Source organism: Carassius carassius, chromosome 48, assembly GCF_963082965.1.
Source record: "Carassius carassius chromosome 48, fCarCar2.1, whole genome shotgun sequence".
Taxonomy (NCBI): Eukaryota; Metazoa; Chordata; class Actinopteri; order Cypriniformes; family Cyprinidae; genus Carassius; species Carassius carassius.
Window position 1 is genome coordinate 8,849,818 of NC_081802.1, and position 26,606 is coordinate 8,876,423.

The 26,606-nt window shown below is 37.5% G+C and overlaps 2 protein-coding genes across 6 annotated transcripts in view; both read right to left on the minus strand.

The window, feature by feature from the left end:
- Positions 1-569: 569 nt before the first annotated feature.
- LOC132131131 (tight junction protein ZO-3-like) lies at positions 570-22,128 on the minus strand. 4 transcript variants are annotated; one of them, XM_059543093.1, is made up of 31 exons: positions 22,110-22,128; positions 14,839-14,895; positions 13,825-13,943; positions 13,549-13,651; positions 13,170-13,437; positions 12,988-13,091; positions 12,723-12,912; positions 12,405-12,474; positions 12,236-12,330; positions 11,977-12,058; positions 11,440-11,531; positions 11,186-11,270; positions 10,894-10,997; positions 10,744-10,813; positions 9,964-10,040; positions 8,784-8,871; positions 8,614-8,693; positions 8,425-8,497; positions 8,187-8,248; positions 8,033-8,096; positions 5,596-5,752; positions 5,410-5,518; positions 5,032-5,251; positions 4,694-4,893; positions 4,503-4,598; positions 4,322-4,398; positions 3,597-3,807; positions 3,376-3,476; positions 2,591-3,121; positions 1,095-1,141; positions 570-995 (listed from the first exon to the last, which is right to left on the minus strand). In XM_059543093.1, the coding sequence occupies exons 2-31, from the start codon at positions 14,884-14,886 to the stop codon at positions 845-847; spliced, it is 3,774 nt and encodes a 1,257-aa protein (XP_059399076.1). In that variant the 5' UTR covers positions 14,887-14,895; positions 22,110-22,128; the 3' UTR covers positions 570-844. The 4 variants fall into 4 exon arrangements, with proteins under 4 accessions (XP_059399076.1, XP_059399074.1, XP_059399073.1 ...); XM_059543091.1 differs by lacking the exon at positions 22,110-22,128 and adding an exon at positions 21,968-22,107; XM_059543090.1 differs by lacking the exon at positions 22,110-22,128 and adding an exon at positions 15,026-15,363.
- Positions 22,129-25,519: 3,391 nt separating this feature from the next.
- LOC132131057 (protein strawberry notch homolog 2-like) overlaps positions 25,520-26,606 on the minus strand; it is a 56,900-nt gene continuing 55,813 nt past the window's right edge. For both annotated transcript variants that reach the window (XM_059542979.1, XM_059542980.1), the window contains one exon: positions 25,520-26,584. In XM_059542979.1, coding sequence (XP_059398962.1) covers positions 25,752-26,584 — 833 coding nt within the window. In that variant the 3' untranslated portion in view covers positions 25,520-25,751. The remainder of the gene's footprint in view (positions 26,585-26,606) is intronic.

Here is a 26,606-nt window from a genome sequence, read left to right on the forward strand (position 1 = left end):
ACTACACTTTTATTTCTAGATTGTAGAAAATCCTTAGGAGTTGGTCTCAAAATGTCAATCTACTCCCTAGCACCCTTAGAAGTGACTCAGTGTACCGTGTACACAAATTTAGTCACTGGTAAGGCCCCTTGTGTGAATTATGAATATAAATATGGATATGATGTAATATCCAGTAAGGGAACATACATAGCTAGCATCAATTCTCCCATTTGTTTTGGGGAATTTGGGGACTGACTTTTTTTTTTTTAGGGAAAAAACATTCCATTTCACTAAAAAAGGATTTTGTTTGAGACAGCCCTTAAAATTACCTAGTCCCAGATCAATGCCCTGGGTGAAAGGGGAATTTTAAAGCAACTTTGTAAGTTATTATTGGACTTCACTTTTTAAGCAGTCTGAGCTGAATTAAGGACAGAAGACTGGAGAAGATTAAGTAGTTAGTAGCAAGATGAATTTCATTACACTTTCTAACACTAATAAACGTGACCTTAAAATGCATTGTTTAAAAAACAACAATTAAAATAATATTTATCAAGTTCTTGAAGAGGGTAAAGCATACCCAGATTGTCTTTATTACAAATGGCAATATTTATTTTTGATATAATCCTGAGAAGGATCTCAGCGCATCCATTAAAAATACAAAACCTACAAAAGGAAGCAATTGTGGTCACAAATCTTCAAAATTGATCCAAGATTAAAGTAATCTATCACAAGTCCATAAGGACACTGCATAAAAAACACTGGAAATAGAAAAAAATATATTTCCAGTTTGATTGTGTAAATGTACATGTCCACACTTGGAGACATGAGAGGTCCATGTGCCTGATGTCAGTATGATCCATGTATATTACAGCTCTGTGGCAGGTCCCCATTCAACGTCATCAGTTTCATCATCGTCGACACCAAAATCATAATTTTCTCTGTCGTCTTCATAGCTGTCACTATCACTTCCTCTGATCTGTGTTCTCCGCATTTGCATGGCTTCGTGATGTGCCAATCTAAAAGAAAAGATTTATAAATAGATTTCAAAATAAAAAATGAATTAATTAAGTACTTTATCTGTAACTAAGCTTGACAGACCATGCAAAAATACTTACACTATAAATGAAGGGGAGGGTTTCCTTTCTGGTTCTGCCATGTGAGCCTGAAACAGTAAAACATGTAATGATCAATAGCTCAATCAAGTATTTCAAACATATTCAATATTAAATCAATCCAAATGGATTAACATGACTCAGTCAAGTAGAACTTGTTTCAGGATTAACATCCTTGTTGGTCTTGGAACAACATCTCTATCACCCAATCAGATTTTAAGGTCAGGTTAACAGTTACCTCTGGGATTAATAATGAGAAGAACAGAGTTTTTTGGGGGGGGGCAGGGTGGTAAGGGAAAGGGGTTGGTCTCTGTTGGTCCTAATATGTATTTCAATCCAGGAACTACACTACACGACTTTTACAATCTGAACAAAATTTAAAACACTGGGCATCATACACAAACCAGCTTTGTAATGGTCACACAGGAAAAACTGTCCACTATCAGACTTTAAAGTTATTCCATTCAGAAAAAACTTGTTGGCCTTGTTGCTAGGAGACGCATGACAAATGAAAACAATGTGTGTTCTAAAATTGGCTGAAATATCAAACATGTTTGAGATCCTCCGATTGGATGGAATCAAAGTCTCAAGCTAAAGTATTTGGCCCAAGTGTTCAAATGGCTGTGAAGGCCACCAGTATGTGCAGAACCTTTAATTACCTGATAGGACACACTTACAACATAGTGTTGTGAAATTGCAATTACTTAAACTTCTACTACTAGACACTTTGGTATTTTTCAGACATGGGACAGTCTTGTGCACTTCCTGGAATGCTCTCAAGTGGCCAAGACTGCAAGTGTGGAAAGGTACTTTGTCGGCCCTACAAAGGATGTAGATCCAGGAACCGGTCCTACTTGACTTAATAATGTATTGCTACTCAAATTTTAATTAAGGTGGATTCATAAACGAATCAGATTTTAGGGTCAAGGTTAGGATTACCTTGCAATTAGTGGATTGAAAAACATGATCAACTTATAGTTTCCCGTATGCTTTTAAAGGTAGGTTATGGTTAATGTTAGTTGGGGTTTGTTGATCCAACTTAGGATGTAGATCCAGGAACATGTCCTGCTTGACTAAATCATGCCATACTACTCAAACCATGTGGAATTACCAATCCAGGGGTCTCCAGACTTAGCCCTGGATGGCTGGTGTCCTGCATTGTTTAGCTCCAACCCCAATTAAACACACCCGAACCAACTTATTAAGGTCTTTCTAGGCATGCAAGAAACTACTAGGCAGGTGTGCTGAGGCTAGTTGGAGTTAAACTCTGCAGGACACCGGCCCTCTAGGACAGAGTTTGGATACCCCTGTACCAATCAATCAGAATTAGGGTCAAGGTTGTTTAATTAGGGCTGGAGTTACTTTGCAGGACAGTGACCCTCCAGGACTGAAGTTGCCCATCCCTTATGTAGAGGCACAAAGATGTCCTAACTGACTAAATCATGTTGTGTCTGATTGCTCAATTGGTCAGTGGCATGGGTATGAGGTATATATGGTACCTTTTGAAGTTTTTCCTCTATGACTGACAGTGGAGGGGTCTCTGATTGGACTTCTTTGGGATCTGGTGCCTTGAAGTTAGGCAGAATATCAGAAGGTGCTGGTGGTGCAGCCATGTCACCAGTGCTGAAGTCTGAATCTGTGAAACTCCGCTGAGAGGGGACATCATCTTGTTGTTGAAGACTGCCAGTGAAAAGGAGTGGAGATCGGGGATCTGGAACATGGAGGATGGGAGGTATTTCCCCAGGAGGTAGGGTGTACTCGGGCTCTTCCTCCAGGTATGGCTCTGGGTCATAGAAAGGTTCAGGACTTTGATTGTGCCCAGTGGCGGGCTCAGAGGAGCGGGCCAGTGCAGTGCCACGGTTTCTGGCGATGCCTACAGAGGGCTCATCTAGGTCCTCGTTGTCTGTGTAGGCTTCACCATCCGTTATGGCCTCACCATCAGTGTCCTCATAGTCGCTGGCACCACTGAGGTAGTCAGAGTTGTTTGCACGGCTGAATGCGTCAAGGTCTTCATCAGCGCCTCCCTCCAACTGCACATACACCGAGTACTTATTAACCAACTCAAGCATGAAATGCAGGCTCTGAACCAATTCTACATTCACATCTCAGAGATTTGATTTAGAGTTGTTGGGTTTTGGCTATGCTAAAATTATCAAGTTGGAGCATTCATAAAGTTTTGAGTTCAACAAAGACAAGTAAGGCTTTAAAGTTGCAAATGTATTATGTCAATGCTACATGAAATGAGTGTACCATTTAGCACCATAATTCTCTCTAGATTTCTTACCGTAACTTCAGAAACCCAGACCAGTTTAGATTGCTGCTGCCGAATCTTGTCTTTCAAAACATCAAACCACACGTTTGTATTAGGCTGAAGATCAATGCGTGCTGTAAAGAAAAAAAAAAAAAAAACAGAGATTCCCTTCCAGAGTAAATTACAACTTCTGAAAGTATCTTCTTAAAAAAAAGATTCAAACAGGGAATTCCAGACAGGCTTAAAAGGTTTACCGCAAAATAGATGGCTGTAATGTTTCCTAAGCTTTAAGGCCTGAGCGTATAGGCGACGAGAGCTCTTGTTGGAGCCTGGCATGTATTTTTGCCTCATTGCCTTCACGTCTTTCCGACTATGAGGATCCAAGAAGAGCACCATGGGATGGTACTGGATATAATTCAATCTTTCTACAGCCGTGGGTGTAATGTCCAGCAAGGGATGCTTTTCCTGCAAGTGAAAACAAGTTACAGGACAGTGGTTTAGGACTGTGATTCTCAACTGGTGGGTTGCGATGTGTATAGTTAAAAAACAACATCAACAAAAAAATATATACATTTCTAAATGTTCTTCTGATGCAAGACTTTTATTTTGAAAGATGTGGGAAAGCTTTTGACACTTGTCAGATGCATTTTCATTAAAGAGTGCCTGAGGAAAAACATGCTGTCCCATTCATTATATTATTCTGTCGTTATTTTCAATATTTGTTATTTTGTATGTTTAAACGGCTGCGGTGGGCTTACCTTAAACCATTCATCAATATAGTCATATTCTTACAATTTATGTGTATGTTAAGTAAACCATAAGTGTCAACCATTTTTGTGAAATAAATTTTGTCGTAGCTTGATGACAATGGGAAATTGTGAGTCCTGTGGCCAAACCAGTTGAGATCCACAATTAGAACATGTTGGTTTATATTGACAGCATTATTCTGTATGACAATAAAAAGTTAATAAAAGTTTACCTGCTCTGCTATTCTCCTCACTGTGTCTAGTTTGATGACACTGGATGAACTATCACTTCCATTCCTGGGTGCCATTTCTATAAACCAATAAAATAGGAATATTAAATATTTGAAAGTGAATAAACTTCAGTAGAAATTCGAAGAAAGACTGATCACAAAATCTAGATTTCATTTTTCATACCTGCAACTTCAAATTCATCTGGCATCTCTCGGGCCAGCTTCTCATTTGCAATGTCGTTCAGAGGACCCAAAATGACGATAGGCCGTTTGAAATTGGCTGCAAATGAGCAAGCATACATACGTTACAACCAAAGACTCTGTCAGAAATAATGGTCTTTAAAAAAATAATACACTTACAATAAATACACTTACCCTCTTTCAGAACCACTTTTTCATATGCTGGAAATTTGCCTTGAATTGTCAACTGTAGGAGGTCATCGCGGGTTCTTCTGGCATTCTTTTTGGCCCCTCTGAGACCCCGTAATTTCCAGAATTCGGCCCTGGGGCCAGAGGCCTGGCGTTCGGCTGCACTGATTCTCTGTGCCTGCTCCAAATTGGCCAAAGTTTCAGCCCTGAGATAGAGAAAGAGAATCAGACACTTACAGTACAAGTATGAACTATAACACAACATACTTAACAAGCATACAAATTTACCACAGCTATGGAAGGAAGACTTGTAATAACATAATAAAACTATTTCTTTAGCATACTTGGTCTGGTTAGGCATGGTGCCTTTGTCCAGCTCGAGTAGATCATTGCCCATGCGGACAGCTAGCCAGGTTCCCAGCTTCCCACGGTGCATGGTGTCCACCACCCTGAACACCTCGCCTCTGGTGAAGCTCAAGCCAACACTGCTCTCAGCCACGTGGTCAAAGTGTGTACGGATGTAGAAAGAATCACCGAGGCTGGACTTCAAAATCTTCTTGTAGACTAAGATATCAAGAGTGGAAATTAATTCAGAAATGTTTTTTGTAACCCATTTTACTTCCCAAATGGATTTCCTTTCTATTGTCTACTCAGTATTATAAAAACTATTTTAATGTCATGTTGAAATCATAATCCTAATAAGGAGTCACGGAGGCACTCACTGTTCATTTTGTTCTGAGTCCGGATATCGATGCGTTCCCCAGCGTGGATGTTCATGAAATATATGGCTGCTTCTTCTCTGGTGAAGTGATTAAAGTCCACGCTGTTCACCTACCAAAATAACAGTCTTGAAGCATGGCGCCACTGGAAGGTTTGATCATGTACATGATTCTTTGGGCCTACTGTACCTCCAGTATCTGATCACCCTCTTGCATGCCTTGCATCTGGGCTGGACTGTTGGGCTGGACACCACCAACAAAGATGCCAACATCATTTCCTCCCACCAACCTCAACCCAACACTGCCCTCCTTCACAAAGCTGACGTGGTTCTGGTCTGAGCTGTATCTGTTGTGGATAAATATAATAATAATAATAATAATAATAAAAATAAATACTTTTTATGAAATAAAATAAAAAAAGAATATTGTTAAATAAAAACAAAGTATTTATACATTATGGTAATATTGTTGTACGGTCTTCATGATTATTTAAATATGAATATATAAAAAACTAAATATAATAAATTAAATACAAATAAATTATTTATACATCATGATTGTATTTGGGATAATCATTAATTTATGCATTTTTAAATTAATTATAATTAATAAAAAATTCTAAATATTCTAAATTAAATATAATTTTTTTACATCATAGTATTAGTTGTCTTTGATTTTATTGTATATATATATAATGTACAGTACAGACCAAAAGTTTGGACACACCTTCTCATTCAAAGAGTTTTCTTTATTTTCATGACTAAGAAAATTGTAGATTCACACTGAAGGCATCAAAACTATGAATTAACACATGTGGAATTATATACATAACAAAAAAGTGTGAAACAACTGAAAATATGTCATATTCTAGGTTCTTCAAAGTAGCCACCTTTTGCTTTGATTACTGCTTTGCACACTCTTGGCATTCTCTTGATGAGCTTCAAGAGGTCGTCACCTGAAATGGTTTTCACTTAACAGGTGTGCCCTGTCAGGTTTAATAAGTGTGATTTCTTGCCTTATAAATGGGGTTGGGACCATCAGTTGTGTTGTGCAGAAGTCAGGTGGATACACAGCTGATAGTCCTACTGAATAGACTGTTAGAATTTGTATTATGGCAAGAAAAAAAGCAGCTAAGTACAGGAAAACGAGTGGCCATCATTACTTTAAGAAATGAAGGTCAGTCAGTCCGAAAAATTGGGAAAACTTTGAAAGTGTCCCCAAGTGCAGTCACAAAAACCATCAAGCGCTACAAAGAAACTGGCTCACATGCGGACCGCCCCAGGAAAGGAAGACCAAGAGTCACCTCTGCTGTGGAGGATAAGTTAATCCCAGTCACCAGCCTCAGAAATCACAGGTTAACAGCAGCTCAGATTAAAGACCAGGTCAATGGCACACTGAGTTCTAGCAGCAGACACATCTCTAGAACAACTGCTAAGAGGAGAACTGTGTGAATCAGGCCTTCATGGTAGAATATCTGCTAGGAAACCACTGCTAAAGAAAGGCAACAAGCAGAAGAGACTTGTTTGGGCTAAAGAACACAAGGAATGGACATTAGACCAGTGGAAATCTGTGCTTTGGTCTGATGAGTCCAAATTTGAGATCTTTGGTTCCAACCACCGTTTCTTTGTGCGACGCAGAATAGGCATCTCTAAGCATCTCTCGGGGAACTCCTTCAAGACTGTTGGAAGACCATTTCAGGTGACGACCTCTTGAAGCTCATCAAGAGAATGCCAAGAGTGTGCAAAGCAGTAATCAAGAGCCTAGAATATGAAATATTTTCAGTTTCACACTTTTTTTGTTATGTATATAATTCCACGTGTTAATTCATAGTTTTGATGCCTTCAGTGTGAATCTACAATTTTCATCGTCATGAAAATAAAGAAAACTCTTTGAATGAGGTGTGTCCAAAGTTTTGGTCTGTACTGTATACACACACACAATTATTTTTTAAATATAAAGCATTTACAAATCAGTTATATTTGTTTTGATTTATAAATAAATATACCTATTAAAAAAAAAATGAAATTAAATATATTTTTACATCATAGTATGGATTAGTTGTCCATGATTTTATTTGTAATATATATATTTATATATAGTCCCGAATTTCAATTTCATATATGTGTGTGTATATATATAATTTTTAAAAATATAAATAAAGTATTTACACATCATAGTAATACTTATTTTTCTTTTTTTTTATAATTATACCTATTAAAAATCGAAAATATTTAATATAAATATGTATTCACCATTAATTCATTTATGCTCAATTACAATATAAATAGATTTAAATAAATTCATGTATTTAGGAAACGCTTTTACCCAAAGTGACTTGCAGTGCATTCAGGCTAACATTTTTTACCTAACATGTGCTCCCTGGGAATCAAACCCACAACCTTGTGCTGCTAACGCAATGCTCTACCACTTAAGCCACAGGAGCACTACAGGAACACACCTTTAATTTATGCTTATTTTTTATCTTGTTAAAAAATAATACAATAAAAAGGGCCTTTTCTTTATGCATAATATTAATGCTTATTATATCCTTTTCATTTTGGGGAGAAACGCGACCCTCGCGTGTCTTGCCTTTGATCTGCACACAAAGAAACATTACATTTCTCACCCCAGGTTTGGTGTTGGCACTGCATCAGGAGGAAGTAAATAAAGTGGCTCCTCTTCAGTTTTCGCTAAGATAAAACAGTTACAGTTTAGTACCCAATAGACATTTGATAGTTTGCAATGCATTATGGGCATGCTTTTAGACTGCCGACACTCACGGCTCAACGTGGTGTGGTAGGGAATGGACACAGAGCGGAGAGTGCCATTAGTACGAGGGGAACTGAAAGAAAGAGTCAGCATTCACATTCACACAGTGAGCCACTATGATTAGTATAATGTCAATAAGGTGTTTGTTGACTTAACACTCAAAGAAATTGACTCATACTTTCAATATGACATAATTTCCTATTGTAAGTGTGGATTAAGTAAATATGTGTCATAGGAGGCGTTCCTAACCTGTGATCGCTGTTGTGGCTGGGACTCTCAGATCTCCTGACAGGTGATGGGGCCCTTTCTGATTCAGAGGAATCTGGCGAACAAACCAAAACAACGAGAAAAAAAAAAAAGATGCATGGATGCAGAAATATTCAGGAGAACTAAGGCAACATGCAGGGCATCTTTTTCCAGTAAGTGCATTATATAGACCTTCAGGTGATGGTCTGGCAGGAGCGGCTCTGAGTGAAGAATCCTGTCGGCTGTTGATGATTGGTGCTTGCATTTCAGCTCTGAGACAAAACAATAATGCAAAACAATATTTGTCACATTTATATGCAAAATAATAATATATATAAAAAAAGTGAATGAGTATCTCTTACGCTGGTCTGCTTCTAGATTTTTTACTGAATGGAGACTGTGTTCTCGGAGGAGAGTTGTAACTTGCATCGGATTCAGATTCTGAGGGAGCTGATTAAATATGCAAATTACAGAGCACTATGGCTTATTAGCAATTCGAAGATGGTTTAAAATGCTAAGGGAAGTATTTCCAATTCAGATACATAGCTACTGACATATTTAATATGAATTTAGTAACAAATTAATATTGTGTATTGTGTAATACTGTGTGATGTGTATGAAAGATTACAGAACTGACAGTAATTTGAACATGAATATTTAATTAATGTACACATTCACATTTAAATAAATATTTTTTGTGCTTTAGATTGAGGGGGAAAAAAAGATAAAAATTTTTTTTCCTTTCATCAAAATGTAAAATGTATTTGTATTTATATGTAATTTATGCATTTATGGAAAATAAATGTGCAAATATTAATTTGCATGAACAATTAGAGAATTTACAGTAATTTATACATTATTATTTAAATAATAAAATGTAATGTACAGATGAATATTCACATTTTTAATATCTACTCTTTGATATTAAAATATACATACATTAATATTTAAATAAACGCTTTTCATACTTAAGGTTGAGTAATAAAAAAAAAAGTCACAAATTATTTTAATTTCATGATAGTTTAAATGTATATTTAGGTACATATTTAAATGTAATTTAAATGTATGGAACATATATGTGTATATGAACAATTAAATAATTTGCACAATAATATTCAGAAATTTCTGTATAATAATAATAATAATAATATTATACACATTAATTTTTAACCATCTAATATTAAAATGTAACATTTACACATCAATATTTAAAAATATTATTCATATTTTAGATTGAGGTATGAAAAATGACAAAATGTATAATATAATTTATATATAATTATCTAATAATATTTATATTGAGAAAAATAATGTGTAAATATTAATGTGTAATGTGCATGAACACTAACATAATTACACATTAATATTTAGAAAATAAAGTATAATAATATACATTCTACGTATTTTAAATTAATATTTATTATTTGCACATTAAAATTTTTGTCATCTTTCATATTTAAAAGTGAGATACAAAAAATGTATTTTCATTGCATCAAGTTTTTAAATTTAACCTGGAATATTCCGTTTCTGATTGGCTCGTACCTTTCTGTACAGGCGTTGAGAGTTTCTCCCACTTTGGGGGATCCATTACAGGGACTGACATGACCTCAGGTGTCACCCTGAAAGAGAAAGAGGGGAGACGGAAGGGTGAGAGAAAAAAGGAAGACGAGGGGACACTTAATCATGCTCGTCTGTGAAGTGAGTGGGACCTAATGTAACATCATTGAAGATTAGGAACTGGGGGAGATATTCACCTCAGGGTTTCTATGGGTCTCTCTCACTGAATGGGGTGGACTATCTATATCCATAAGTGATTATACGGTCAAATTTAAGTCCCAAAAATCAATAATTCATATGGACAAGCAGAACATACTACAGTAAACTTATCAAAAAGATCATTAGATCCATATCTATGATACCTTCAATCGCTCCATTACTCCACTGGATGTGCAGAAAGTGTGTTAATATATGCGGTTTATGGTATTATGTGGATAACTTGATTGTATAGGCTACTTTAGATCTTAGATTCAAGATTATCTACTGTACATCTTAGAAGCAATTGTATGTAAAGTGACACAAATAAACATAATACAAGAGGAAACTCAGGTTGATTCGGTGTCTTTTATTTTAAAAGATCACACATACCACATTTTCAGATATCACAATGAAACCAAAATACATGATTGTATACAAACATAATGAAACAGTCAAAAAGAACAAAGCAACAAGAAAAAAATTTTTTTTTCATCGTGTGCAGATAGATGATCGGCCCAACTGAAAGGGCCCGAAGCGAGTTGATTTAAATGCCTCCCTCATGTGTACCTGTATCTATTGCGGGACTCCTGTCCGCGTTGAGGTCCGGTACTATCGTCCGATTCGGACTCTGATGCAGCTGTATAGAAAAGACATGCTCTTGAATGAGAAAATGGGACACAGAATTGAAACTAAAGTGTGCTATGGGGTGAAAATCACCTCTGGGTGGAGGCCTGTAAGGAGACGGCATGCGGCGAGGGAAATCCTGAGACATGCTAAGAGATGAAGACTTCATACCCGGAGGAGGAAGATCGGGAAGCACCCTGGAAAAAGAGATATGCTTCTAGTTCAGTAGATAAGTACAACAGTACAATAAGAACAGGTTGTTCGGTTTCCAATCATACTTGAGATAGACCAGTCTTTTAGCCAGTTCAAAAACGTATCAATATTAAAAATGTTCTTAAGAGTTCATTTGGATTGGGTGTTTGCTGCTCGTGATGTGCACTCATACTTGTATCTGGAGTGATTTTCAGGTCTGGGACTCTCACGCCTTGGGGGCGGAGAGGCGTTTCGGTCTGAATCGGACTCTGAAACGGCTGGTCACACAAAACAAACACAGCGTTAAGCTACTGAGATTATATCATTGACAGCATTTATGCATATCATTAACTGAATCACCATAATTCAGTAAAGTCTTTTATTCCAGAGGTTTATATGTAATATGGTGAAATCAGCGGTACTGTGTCAGAGCGATTTGAGGCAGACCTTTGCGAGGCCGAGAGGCAGTGGAGGAGTTCCATTTCTGGGTGACAGGTGAGGCTCGAGGGTTTGGCAGAGCAGAGACTCCGGAGAGAACCCTGAAACACGCCAACAAACAAACATGTGAGCCATGCATCTCACTTAAACAAACTGCAGCTTGAAAAAAAAAAAAAAAACGAAAACAAAAAAAACAAACAAACAAAACCCTAAGCAGAAAACAAAAACAAATGGAACAGAATACAAAAATAAATAAATAAGCTTAACTGCAAAACAAAATCCTAAAAAAAAAATAAAAAAAATAATAAAAAAAATCCAAGGATAAAAGGCAAAAACACAGAATAGCAGCAACTATAGCGAAACAAACAAACCCTGATATATAAATAAAAAAAGGAAAAATTTAATAAGTAATTTTATTAAGTTTATTACATTACGTTGGATTACTATTTCTGAACAAAAACAAAAAAATTCAACACAACATTACTGCAGACCCATTATTGTCTACATGCATATGGGGCTTATGAATTCACACAAAGCCATATTTACTTGTATCGGTCTCTGTTATCGAGAGTGCCGTGTCTTGACGATGGAGGCGAGTTGCTGCGGTCCGATTCAGACTCTGAGGGAACTGAACAAGAAACAAAGCATCATTCAGCCACTTGCACATACAACAATGGGCAAAGTATTAAGGGCAAAACCTCTTGGCCATGACAATCTACGATGTAAAATCAATCCGAAAAAATGTTTCATGGTTTTATGCGTTTCATGAATGAGACCCGGTGAGATTTGTTCAACGAAGACGCACCTCTGCGAGGGGGCACTGACTGAGCAGGTGGTCTTGGGAGTGTAGAGCGCAGAGGAGGCGATTCACGTGGTTTCGACACAGGATCGGCACGATTTCTGCAGATCAGTGAGCTCTGTTAGTGCAACGATCATTTAACTAAAAGAGATCAGGTGAGGGTTGAGATGTTCACCTGCGAGAACGTCGGTCTTTTGGACGGGATGTTCGGTTTGTGGGGCCGTCAGAATCCAGGTCTGAGATTTCTTCGGGTAAAAATGTAAAAGTTAATATTAAAACCCACATCAACAGAGTGCTGCAAAGATGATGTATTTTTGTAAAATTTTAACATGGATAAGTCAATGGAGAAGAAAAAAAAATCCTATTGGGTTTTATTGAGGGAACCAAGGTGATGCCAACAGGGTTGGATTACAAAAATACGTCATCACTGCAGATCTCTATAGTATGTGATATGGCACAGATCAGCTATGTGCTGTAAAACATCTACTCTCACCCTCCAGCTCTGAACTACTGTCTTGCTGCCTCTCGTCTGCACTGTTTTCTGGACTGTCCTCCACTTCAGGAATGCTGACGAGGAACTGTCTGTCATCCCTCAACACCAACATGGACAGTTTACCTCTAGACTTCTCCACCAGGTGCTTGGTCTCCAGCAAGGACAGATTTTCTGTCGTCATGCCGTTAATCTAAACCAGAATTTCCAAAAAGGTTACACAACACCCACATGCAGTGGAACGGTTTCTAAAGAACCAGCTCTTCACCTTCAAAACAAGATCTCCTTCCTGAAGGGTGCCCTCTTTGGCTGCCAGACCAGTGGAAGTCATGTGTTTGATGAAAATCTGACTCCCCAGCTTCATTCCGTACTCTACAGAGACAAAAACATGTCAAAATCTTGGCAAGAACCACTAATAATTATACAATGCAAAGCCTTTGAGATTCTGACCATCTGTGGGTTTTTTCTTGATCAGGGTTGTTCTGATGGGTTTATTTTGCACGTCCTGATTGGGAAGTCTCTTGTAGCCAGACATGATGGGAAGGTCGTGACCGTTGCGGTCAGGTGTCACGCTTCGAGTTCGTCGGTTACGGCTGGTGTCTGTGTTGCGCTGACCCCTCCTCTGTGGCATATCGTCATCTAGTATGTTGGATTGTGAGACAGAACGAGTAGGTCTGTTGCTCAAAGGGATCTGAACTGTGCGTGGCCTCTTTACAGTCTACAAAAGGAATGAACAATATCATTTTTTATTTGTAAATGTACTGAATTCAGTTAAAATGCATAGAACATTTTACCAAGATATTAATTTAACTTCGGTGTTTTCACTTACAATGTTTACTGTTTTCCCGCACTTCCTCAGATTTTGAATAGTGTAAAGCGAGGTGACGTTCTCCATCGAAACGCCATTCACCATAACTATCTGATCTTGTGTCCTGTGCGCAATAAATCACGTGAGTCTCTATCACAAACATCATATGCCAAATATGTTTGACTATGTTGGTTTTTCCATCTTGCACACAAACATGACAGGTCAGACAGGATTAGACAGGATGTGTGGGAGGAAGTAGTGTGGGTCTGAATGCAGGAGAAGTGGACGTGTACTCACTGAAGACGACCCATGGCAGGGCCGCTGGGAAGCACATCAGAGACCATCACTGCTGCGTCCCCGTTTAGGGGCTTGTCAAGCCCACCTGAGACCGCAAAACCAAAGCCGACCTTGGGATCCTGCAAACAAAAGAATAGACAAATGAAAGAATGGATCCTCAAACAAAAAAAGAATGACAAAACAAAAAACAGAGAGAATGAAATTAAATAAGAAATTTATAAAAAAAAAAGTAAAGAACAAAAAAAATGTATGAAAGATTAAAAGAAAAGACACAGAATCAAATAAAAAATATCAAATGAATAAAAGAAAAACAACTGAAAAGAAAGAACAAATGAGTGAAAAGTAAATTAAAGCATGAAAAACAAAACAGAAAGAAACAAAAAAAGAATGAAATAAAACAATAATTAACAAATGAAAAAATTAAACGAAAGAAAAAAACCACTAAACAAAAGAAAAACAAAATCAAAATGTGTTCAAAATAAAAGCAACAATCAAAAGAGAACAAATAAACAAAATGACAAACAAGAAAACTAAACAAAAAATAATAAACTAAATTAAAACAATTGAAAATAATGAAAGAAACCAAAATATATAACAAACAAAAGAAAATCAACCAAAAAAAAAAAAAAATCAAAAATTATGAAAAGAAGAAATAAAAACAAAACACAAAATAAAAATCTAATGGATAAATAAAGTAATTTAAAAATACAAAAGAGTGAAAAAAAGAGAGTAAACAAACATAAAATGATTGGATAAAGGCAGCTTCTTTCTATACTGAAATGCACCACATGACCCCAAACCTTGCATTCCAAAATTCCGGGTGTGTCCTAGTGACAGATGGAAACAACTCTTACGACAATCGTGGTATCACAATTGCTCACTACACTCTCAATCCATCTCAACTTTCAATTGTTGGGGAATGTCTGCACCTGCCGTCATGTTCTCTGACACACCTGTACAGAGCTTGATAAAGGTGTGTCTAAAATGAAAATAAACCCTCAATTCGTAACTTACTTTCGATAAAGTGACCGTGTGCTGCTCCCATATTGTCATCTCCTCCATGACTGCTTTCTGAAAAGAGAAAGAAGGGGTTACATTTATTTGTGCAACATCATGCAATCAACAACAAAATATCAACATTTACAAAGCTACCACACAAATATCTGTTCAGACGAAAAGCACCAGTTTTTGAGGGCCTCACTTCTATTTGTTGGCCCAGCACTCGGCTGTTGTTTGTCAGCTCGGCCAAGCTTGAAAGGGAAATCGCTCTAGCTGAGCATGCTCCCACCTGCTGAATTCCTGTCATACAGGTACATGGGGGCGGAGCCAGCACATGACATCAGCGATACCCGACACTTCCTCACCAACGGCTCACCAAATCAATAAACAGTCTGACAATACACGTCTCTCAGGAGGCATTCACAGAGTGGCTAAAATCACTGGAATGCCATTTGATTTGGAAACCGACTACTGGAAACTTGTCAACATATGATGACCTAAATTACAAATACTAGTCAATCAAGACTGGTAAAGTTATTATCAGTAACATACCCTATTCTGAAGTTCATGTTTAGTACGGATGATGCATGTTAGTTTTTTTATTGTAAATAATAAGCAATGAGTTGCAAAATGTGCAAAATTTTTACATTTCAAAAATTTGATTTCAAGTCAAACTGTTTTACGTGTCCCCAAACAAAGATATGCAACCATGCTATGAGAGCGGTTTCTATTGAACTAGAGAATTCCTGGAATGTTTCCCATGTTTTTATTGCCCGCTGTTGCCAAGCAAAGGTCAGAGAGAGTGTCCATTCAACCAAAGCAAAATGAACATTTACAAATTTAACACATTTTCTTCAGAAAATCTAAAAATCTAGGTGTGACATTGTGTCTGTCCCCTAAAAAAATGCACAAATCTTATATAAATTGATGAACATATTTCACGTATGAACACAAAACTATAAAAACTATGGTTATACAGGACACTAGTATTACTTTGAAAATGCATAGAATTCTGATATGAAAAAAAAAATAAAAAAACTATGACTACTGTTGATGACACCAGCGATAGTCATAAAGGAAGTGGCTCACACTGAGGAAGCAGGGATACAAATATCTGAACTACTCTTTTCTAGGAAACTTCCTTCATGTAATATGTTAGACTCTGACAGTCGAGTGTTCCTACACCTGTTCTGACATACAGTCCTATGAAGTCTGACTATGCTGTAGTTTAAGATTACATGAAACACATCACTGCACAGAGTCTTACCAACACAAAGCTAATGGCTTACCAGACTCCATTCATTTATGTGAACATGCATAAAGCTAACCAGCACAAACTTTGAAACATATGGACTTTTATGATGCGTTTCTGTCATTTTTGAGCTTGAGAGCCCGAGTCCCAATTCACTTTCATTACATTGAAAAGAGCAGCTTGGTCATTCCGCAAAATATCTCCTTTTGTTCTTTACAGAAGAAAAAAAATGAAAAAATGTATGCTAGCATTCAACTGCTAGCATAAACAACTAGTTCTTACTGTCCCTTTAAATCTCACTTAATCTTTCCACAGACAGAACTAAAGGACTGGCTTCCTCTTTAGCATAAGAAGGTAAGCAAAGCAGGGTATCCTAAATATTGGAGCATATACTAATAATATAGTAATATACTAGCTCCATTTTTGTAGATGCATGCACCTGACAAGCAGTTTACTTCCTGTAGCCTACAGGAAAAATTAAAACATACAGTTAATGAGAAAAAAAAAAAAAACTGTGTACGAACCTCCATCTGAGCCTAAAGAAAGCTCCACCCACTAGTTCAACAAATCTTTTGATACTTTCTGATATTTACAGTCCCTCAAGGAATTAAGGAGGAACTAGGTGGGACAGTCTCCATTCACTGAGACAATGCCACCTTATGAAGACTATTGACGGATAGAATGGTTTAAGGTTTCATAATCCAGATTTGGTATCCAAGGCATCAAGAAAAAAAAAATAGCAAAATGCCCTCAAATATTTTGGGAATGTCCTCCGATAACAAGCCCTTGAGTTGCTAAAGGAAGCTGATGAGGTTACATTGTCACAATCATTATCCCGGCCTGTTCATGTTTAATCTGCACACTGACCTAGTAAAGGTTTCTGCACACGCTGGGCTAGAGGAAGCAGAACACAAAAGACTAATGCTAAGTATTCAACTTTAGCATGTGGGTCAGTGACATTTAGCATAAATGTCCACAATCACTCTTATTTTAGTATTATGTTTATAATATTACGGTATTTATTACTACTTGTTTTAATTTTTCTTTTTAGTTTTTTTTTTTTTTTAACTTGGTTATGTGCTTTTGTCATTTGCACGAGCTTTTCTTCAATATTTCTATTTAGCTTTAATACATTTTTATTTAAGTTAAAGTATTTATTTCAGTAAGTTGCCAAAACAAAACCTCGAATTTCCAGTACATTATTTAGGTTTAGTTTCTTCATATAAAAGTTCAAATTTATATTATTTCAGATTTATTTCAAACCGCAAAAACCTTTTTTTTTCCTTCATATTTTTAAATTAGTTAACAATATTAACACTGTCCAGAATGGGGGGGAAAAAAACACATCAATTAATAAAAAAATAAAAAAAAAATAAAAAAAAATTCTTAGAAATGTAGTGTTTGTATTCATGTTGGTTTCATATGGTTTTGAAGAACTTTTATATCATTTTTAACCATTTCAATTAAATTTAAAAATAAACATACGTTCCTAATACCTTGATGTGAGTGTATACGATCATTATAAAAAAAAAAAAGAACAAAAATATACTTCATGATAAAAAGTGAACTGTCTGGTCTATTATTTCATAATACAAAAATCTTTTAAAAATGACCTTGAATTCAGAAATTAAAGACATGCACATCCACATCATGTGTCGGATGAAAAGGAATGTATATGTATAACATATTTCAGAATAAATTATTTCATACACAACATGAGCATTGAGCCATGTATTTTGTCTTGCACAACTGTGCAACATAAAAGATATTTTGAGAAATAGTGTTTTTTTTCTCTCCATACAATGGAAGTTTATGGTAACAATAATGTTCACATCATACTATCTGTTCTGCAGAAGAAAGAAAATCATACAGGTTTGAAACGACATGAGGGTGAGTAAATGATGATAATTTAAATTTTTATGGTGACCTGTCCCTTTAAGTCAACCATCCCTATAACACACACACACACACACACATACACACATACACACACATACACACTCACTGAACAACTTAGCAACAGCATAGCAACAGGAACAAATTATAGCTACCTTTTTCCAAAAACCCAAATGTGGTAATCTTACTGGAATCATTGCACGCCCTCAAAAGTCTTGACAGGAAATGTAGGAGGAATGAACGGATGTCAGATGGTGTTGTGTTAAGGTGAGCCCCCTCAAACAGTAACTGGAAACGCTTTCATAATAGAAGACCACAAGTTTCTGGTGGTCCGGCCCAGTTCTTCACAACTATTTACATTTGTTCTTCTGCATCATAACAGAAAACATTAGGAAACAAAGAACACAGGAGATGTTTCTACACACCCGCCAACAAGTTACATTCCCAAAACTTTAGGTAACGTTCTGGCAAAGTTCCCTTAAAATCATGAATAAACTTTCTTCCGGTAACATTAGTAGAACAGAAGTGATCTGGGCCCGTATTCACAAAACATTTTATCTTACCACTAAGAGGTCGCCTAAATAGTAGTAAGAGTTTTTCTTAAGATGTTTTGTGAATACGGGGCCAGGACTTTAATAACGTTCCCATAACTTTTGCAAAACTATAAACAAACTTAATGCTTTCTCTAATGTACGCATAACCAAGAACATCAATTTTACAACATTTAATGTCTTGAATATTCTGATAACTTATTCGGATAACTTAACTTTAGCAAAATGTTCTTAAAACATATTTTTGTTAGCAGGGCAGTTTGGCCTAAACCTTTAGACATCGACACACCTCAGTTTCAGAGAGTAGAAACTCATGACAATTGAAGGACTAAATACAGTTAATTTGAATACTATACTAACCATGCAAAAACAGAAAAACGTCCTTTAAAACTATATCTTTGGCTCAGACATGTGAATAGCATCACTGGAGAGAAATGGGGATGTACTGTAAGGGAAAGCTGCTTCTCGAAACCACAGTGAAACTACAAAGCATGCATAGACTCAAATGAGCGGAAGAACCAGTAGAGCCAGATTAGGCTGAGTTTACTGCATCACAGTTTCAATCATTGGTCTCATATTAGCGAATCGATTCCTTTGAACAGAAGTTCAGAAAGCACCTCCTCTGTGCAAACGCGCCATGTAAACTTAAATCAGTCAAATTCTTGGATGAACCTAAAAACCGGTTCTGGGTTCATAAAGAGTCAGAAAATGACCAAAAGCTCGAAATGAACCTCACTGCAGAACACACGATCCAGGGGGCGTGGTTGGATCCAGATCCAACTCCTCCAACCTTACATATACCTAAACCTACCCGTCTCCACCCCCTGAAACCTAAACCCACCCATCTCCAGCCTTAAACCTACCTGTCTCCACACCCTGAAACTTAAACCCACCCATCTCCAGCCCTAAACCTACCTTTCTCCACCCCCTGAAACTTAAACCCACCCATCTCCAGCCCTAAACCTACCCGTCTCCACCCCCTGAAACCTAAACCCACCCATCTCCAGCCCTAAACCTACCTGTCTCCACCCCCTGAAACTTAAACCCACCCATCTCCAGCTCTAAACCTACCGGTCTCCACCCCCTGATCCCAAAACCCACCCATCTAAACCCCTAAACCTACCAGTCTCCAACCACTGATACCTAAACCCACCCATCTCCACCAATAAACATATCAGTCTCCACCCCCTGTTACCTAAACCTAACAATCTCCACCCCTAAACCTACCCGTCTTCACGCCCTGAAACCTAAACCCACCCATCACCAACCCTAAACCTACCTGTCTCCACCCCTGATCCCAAAACCCTAAACCTTTAGACATCGACACACCTCAGTTTCAGAGAGTAGAAACTCATGACAATTGAAGGACTAAATACAGTTAATTTGAATACTATACTAACCATGCAAAAACAGAAAAACGTCCTTTAAAACTATATCTTTGGCTCAGACATGTGAATAGCATCACTGGAGAGAAATGGGGATGTACTGTAAGGGAAAGCTGCTTCTCGAAACCACAGTGAAACTACAAAGCATGCATAGACTCAAATGAGCGGAAGAACCAGTAGAGCCAGATTAGGCTGAGTTTACTGCATCACAGTTTCAATCATTGGTCTCATATTAGCGAATCGATTCCTTTGAACAGAAGTTCAGAAAGCACCTCCTCTGTGCAAACGCGCCATGTAAACTTAAATCAGTCAAATTCTTGGATGAACCTAAAAACCGGTTCTGGGTTCATAAAGAGTCAGAAAATGACCAAAAGCTCGAAATGAACCTCACTGCAGAACACACGATCCAGGGGGCGTGGTTGGATCCAGATCCAACTCCTCCAACCTTACATATACCTAAACCTACCCGTCTCCACCCCCTGAAACCTAAACCCACCCATCTCCAGCCTTAAACCTACCTGTCTCCACACCCTGAAACTTAAACCCACCCATCTCCAGCCCTAAACCTACCTTTCTCCACCCCCTGAAACTTAAACCCACCCATCTCCAGCCCTAAACCTACCCGTCTCCACCCCCTGAAACCTAAACCCACCCATCTCCAGCCCTAAACCTACCTGTCTCCACCCCCTGAAACTTAAACCCACCCATCTCCAGCTCTAAACCTACCGGTCTCCACCCCCTGATCCCAAAACCCACCCATCTAAACCCCTAAACCTACCAGTCTCCAACCACTGATACCTAAACCCACCCATCTCCACCAATAAACATATCAGTCTCCACCCCCTGTTACCTAAACCTAACAATCTCCACCCCTAAACCTACCCGTCTTCACGCCCTGAAACCTAAACCCACCCATCACCAACCCTAAACCTACCTGTCTCCACCCCTGATCCCAAAACCCACCCATCTAAACCCTTAAACCTACATGTCTCCACCCACTGATATCTAAACCAACCCATCTCCATCCCAAAACCTACCCGTCTCCACCCCCTGATCCCAAAACTTACCCATCTAAACCCCTAAACCTACCCGTCTTCATCCCTAAACCTACCCGTCTCCACCCCCTGATCCCTAAACCTGCTGTAATGCAAGACAAATTTCAGTCTCAATCTGACAATAAAGTGTATTGTATCGTATTGTACCCATCTCCAGCCCTAAATCTACCTGATCCCAAAACCCAGCCATCTAAACCCCTAAACCTACCCGTCTCCAACGCCTGATCCCTAAACCCACCCATCTCCACCACTGAACCTACCTACGATTTGTGAACTGGCTCGACATGCTCGTTAAAAAGATCCGATTCAAAAGAACTATTCAAAAGAATCGGACATTGCTATCCCTTAGTTCACAAATTATTTAATTTGAACAACAGTTCTCATAATATAATAGATATCATAAATTTAAATGAACAGACATTCACATTTAATAGGACATAATTTTTTATTGCTAAAAAACACAATATTACAGTTTCTAAATGAAACCATATGTTCACAAGACAGTGGTTCAAAACTGAGGACATAGGCTAGGTTTGGGAAAAGACTTGCTAAGATAACAATTAACAATGTTTCTCATATGAATTAAACATATTAGAGTGCATCAACATTATTCACATTTAACTGTCAACAAATCTGAACTTTGCTAAAACCAAATAATTTTACAGTTTAAGTCAGACTTTAGAAAAAGAAAATGCTCAAAACTGAGGACGAATAAAGTGTATTCTAGCAAAAACTTGAAAAATCTGGCAACACAAAGCTGCTACATGAATAACTCGGCTAGAGAAGCAGAAACATGTATAGGCTAATCTAAAATCTGATCTAAAATACGAGGTATAAATTCAGAGACCACACGAAGCAGGTTGTGTTTACACAATGTCGCCAATTATTTACAATTTCGTGGTAATTTCTAGTCAAACATCTTATATTTCAGCAAAATGTGAAACGGCCAACACAAGCAATCGATAAACACAACAAAGCAGGAGGAAAGAAAAACACTCGACTCACCTTATTGTGTCTGCTTTAAAAACTAACACCAATATTCACAGTTAATTCCGTATTGGAGGCCTCACAGGGCCTGGCACCTGCAAGTTTCTATTAAGGTTTCGTTATATTTCTCAGCATCTATACAGAGCACCTGATCGTGTACCTGTGAGCGTGGGGGAGGAGTTTAAAACAGGTGGGCGTGGCAGTTTCGTCACGAAGCTATTTATTTTACAAAAACACTACATTACAGTGTCATTTTTATCTTATTTTCCATTTTGTCATACCAAATGCTTGTGGGATGCATAGTTTCAAAATAAAAAGTACTCTAAGTAAGTCTAAAAAAATTGTTAAAATAAGAAAAGATAATAGATAATTAGAGGCTTAATTTGTTTAGTAATACCTACTGTGCTATAAAAAATATTTTTTTCTTTGTTAATTTGTCTAAAACATAACTTGTGCCTCTGAGAAAATATTTTTCATTAGTGTAAAATAATTGTTTCCACCTACACAATAACGCCCTCAGTCGGGAACGCGCAGTATTGGCGCGGTTACACGCCTTACAGAAGTTTGTTAGCTGCTGCTAGTTTTCCACAGTGAATACATTGACTGTCCCTCAAATAAACACGATTCACACCCAAAAAATAAGGTAAGATTGTTTTAAATAATAGGAAGAGAACATATATTACGCAAAACAGCAGGCTATCATGAATGAACATGCTTTGTACGACCGCATTTGCAGGGACTAGCCAGTCTTTTCTAAGACTAAACTTAACTTAATGGTGTTTGGTGTCAAGGGTAATACAAAATGGTATATAATTTTAATTTAGTTATGACATTTCATACACTTACAAAAGGTACAATGGCGTTACCATGTTTCTTGACATTGCCATCAAAACCATGATGGTAATACTATGGTATCATTTGATAAACCATACAGAATCATTAAATCAATTGTTCTAAACCAGACCAATAGTGGCCTTAGTAAACTTACATAGAGCCACAATGTCTTCTAAAATTTTTATAGGCCTATTCATATTTAAACGTACAAAGCAACTAAAACAAACAAACATGTATATACTAATGGAAAAAAAAATCAAGAAAAACATCAGCTAAGTGCTCTCCAATTAAAATATATGCAATAAAATGATACATTTAAAAAAAAAAATCCTTTTAATATTGTCATCCGTAAACTACAATTTTTTTTTATTGGCAACATATAACAATACAATCATTTTAATGAATTTACCAAAAAATAATCGCACAGCAAACTCTGTAATCTGAACATTTTATTTTTTCGCTTTGTCAACAGCAAAGTTTTTAATATGTTCCATTCTTTAGATACAAGTAGAAAACAATTTCTTTAAGAAACAGTCCAAAGGCACCTTTTTTTTTTTTTTTTTTACACTATATATACAGTTGGATCTAGATTATAAATAGGCCTATAGAAAATGACAGAAGCATAAGAACACAGAAATAAAACCGCTCAAGATACACATAGTCAGTAGCATGTTTTTCTTTCATAGCAATAAATTATGTAAATGCTATACTGATATAAAAGCAAAGCCAATCAATCGAGAGGTTTACAGTATTGGACATTCCCATGAAGGGGTATGAGCAAACAAACATGGCAGCACTGGATCACAAACCAGACAGAAACTCATTTATGCTGTTTTAGTGCAAATCATACACAGAGCAAGTCAGATGCATTTCTATGTAGTAACAGAGATTAATTTGACTTTGTCCCAGTTTCATGGCCTCATCATATAGTGCTTTCATTGTATAAGATGCTTTATTAGAATGCATAACCGAAACTTAAGTCACATGTTCATCTTCCTGGATATTTTTAGGAAGGCACTGGGAAAACAAATGGACACTTTGTGATTCACTTGTAAGGTAAAAAACTGTGATGCACTAAAATATTATGGAACCATTAAAATTCTTAAATGAGTATGTAACGACAATTTGCAGGAGAAAGAAACTACATGTAATTTCACATAAAAATGTTCAAGTGCAAATTTGGCTGAAAGAATCTCCTTTAATGAAATAAATAAAATAAACTGTGCAGTGAATATGCAATAATGGCTAAATAAATAATCTTTAATATGTGTCACCGACAGGATTTTACATACGAGACGAACCATATCTTTACGCAGACATTAAACATTTGGATATATTTTATCTGATTTAAATAAAAATCTAACTAATTTAACATAAATTTCATCCTGAGATAGGGAGTGGTTTTAACACCATAGAGCCATGAACTTTTGAAGTGAATATTTGGGTTTCAGTTCGATATTAATATCTCTCTACTGCTGTGAAAATATAAAAAAAATGTATCAACTGCATAAGATAAACAGAAAAACATAACATACAACCAGCCAGTGCAGCAGAGCAATGTCAATTGTTTGTCATATTGTTTGCTGTCTGCACAATTACAATTATATTTATATAAATATAAACATTCTAAAACATGTCCCTTTTAAAATTAATTAAGAACAATCAAGAAATTGTTATACACCTTACAAATATTTTAAACATTTAACAATGAAACTATTAAATAAAGGGCTTTAATTTAACTAGATAAAAGTTTGACTGTACCAGGGATTGCATCACATGATGAATTCTGATGTTATTATTATTATTTTTTATATCCACACTGGATTGTATTTTTTAGTTTCTAGGTCATAATGAAAATACTGTTCTAACAAAGGGACGAAGTGCTACTAAATTCCTTTTGGGATCAATAAATCAATCAACTAAAAGACTGTTACCATTCTGTCTTATTACATTGCGAGACGGGACAGCAGGACAGACTGTTCTATTTTAGAACAACAGAGAGACAGCTGCACAGGTAAGTGATTTGTAAGTAGTTACGCTCTCCTACTAGCACACCATTTCAAGGCCTGATAAATAAAGGCAATAAATACGTTACAAACATCTGCACATGAACAGTGCAGGAGTTTGTGTTTACATCTACATTCCACTGTCTGTTCCAAAGGCACATTTCGAAGCCTGTTCTTTTGCTCCTCAGGAAAAGTGTTTTGTCTAACAGAAGTTCATCATGGAAATGTAAAGCTGATGAATGTCCAATGCAAAACCAAGCTTAAGCTCCTTGCCGAAGTGAACTTTGCGGTATGTTTTGCATATGTGAGATTTTTACAACTTCAACTAGACCCACATGGAATCTGTGGGAACTGGAAGATACTTGAGGTACCATTTGGGGTTCCTTTTCGTCGGTAGAACCCTTTGGAGATCCTGTAGGCACACTTGGAGAGTCAGTAATGTTCGATAAGGAACTTACAGCCAGTTCCTTTAGTAACTCAAAGAAAGTTTCTCCAGTGACCCCTTTATAAAAGATTTTTTTTTGAGGCATTTAAAATATATTCTGAAGATCTCTCAGGACTCAAAAGGACATTTGAGGCACCTTTAAAGGTGGCTGGTGCTTCCCCAGAGGGTTCCTCCAATGAGGAACCAAAATGGTACCTCGAGTGTCTTTTCATTCCTACATGCTCCATTTTGAGCAAAATCTTTTAACTAACCTTAAATAATTTTCCCTCTTGGTAAATCAATACTCTTTACAGCCTCAGGATGTTTAAACTGGGGTGACAACGTCGGTATCTATCCATAGTATGGAGACAAAGTATTTAGGTATCATACTCGAGCGAACACCAGACTTCCTCCCATCTTATGAAGCAGAATCTCATGCTTGTGGAACCGAGGGCAGTGGCGGAGCAGGATCCCGGCAGTGGTCAGACTACAGCCCTGAGTGTGTGCACGTGTAAAGGAGAGTCCAATTGGAAGGATCTCACTCGGGTTGTGGGTACTTAATGACGGACTGCCGTGATTCTGTTCCACCTTGCAGCATGCTGTTCAACACCTCTCGTACGTCTATGATGGCTTCAGAGCTGCAGTGGCTGTTGGGTACTGGGAGCATCTGCTGGTCCGTAGGGGAGAGAGAGATGCGCGACGTCAAGGAAGATGATGAAGGTGGTGTAAGTGAGCGAGTGAAGTTGGACAAGGAAGAAGAGAAGGAATTTGACAAGACCATGGGTACCGACAAAGGTGCATCTGAGGAGGAAGAGGCAGGAGTAGTCTGACTAGGGGGTGTTATAAATGAGTTCAAAGACAGTATCATGTTTAACAGTTCTGTGTCCCGTGCTGAACTGCTTTCCTGTGTGGCCTGGCTCTCCTGCTGTGGTTGTTGCTGCTGCTGCTCTTGAATAAACACTTCAAGGTTTAAGTTGTCCACCATAGGTTCGGGTTGCCTGGAGAGGTTGTCTACACCCAGGTCAGCTTGAGTGCTAACTTGGGAGGATGGCGAGGATCTCTGAATCGTCAAGTCAAGGATTTCTTCCAAAGGGTATTTTATGGAAGGCAACGAGAGGAAGGGGATGTAACGAGCGGTTAAGCTGGCAAGGCTGGGATTTGGCATAGATGAGGTAAACAAATTTTGGGAGAAAAACTCTTGCTGCTGACGCTGTGCCATCAGCCTCTGTTGCTCCTCAGCCTGACGCTGCTCCTGAGCTTGCTGCTCCTGAGCTTGCTGCTCCTTCTCTTGATGGCGCTGCTTCACCTCTGCATCCATCTTTGCCAACTCCTGACGTACCTTTGACACGCAGTTCTCTGGGATTTTAATACCTAGGTTTAAAAGAGAACATTA

Bases quoted from the DNA above. Each gene is read 5' to 3' on its own strand.
- LOC132131131 (XM_059543090.1), bottom strand. From the start codon at position 15,130: ATGACAGGAATTCAGCAGGTGGGAGCATGCTCAGCTAGAGCGATTTCC. The intron at 8,694-8,783 runs GTAAGAGATACT...GTTTTGTCTCAG, and splicing joins AAATCTAGAAGCAGACCAGC to AGCTGAAATGCAAGCACCAA. The intron at 4,599-4,693 runs GTAAGTGTATTT...GCTCATTTGCAG, and splicing joins AAAAGTGGTTCTGAAAGAGG to CCAATTTCAAACGGCCTATC.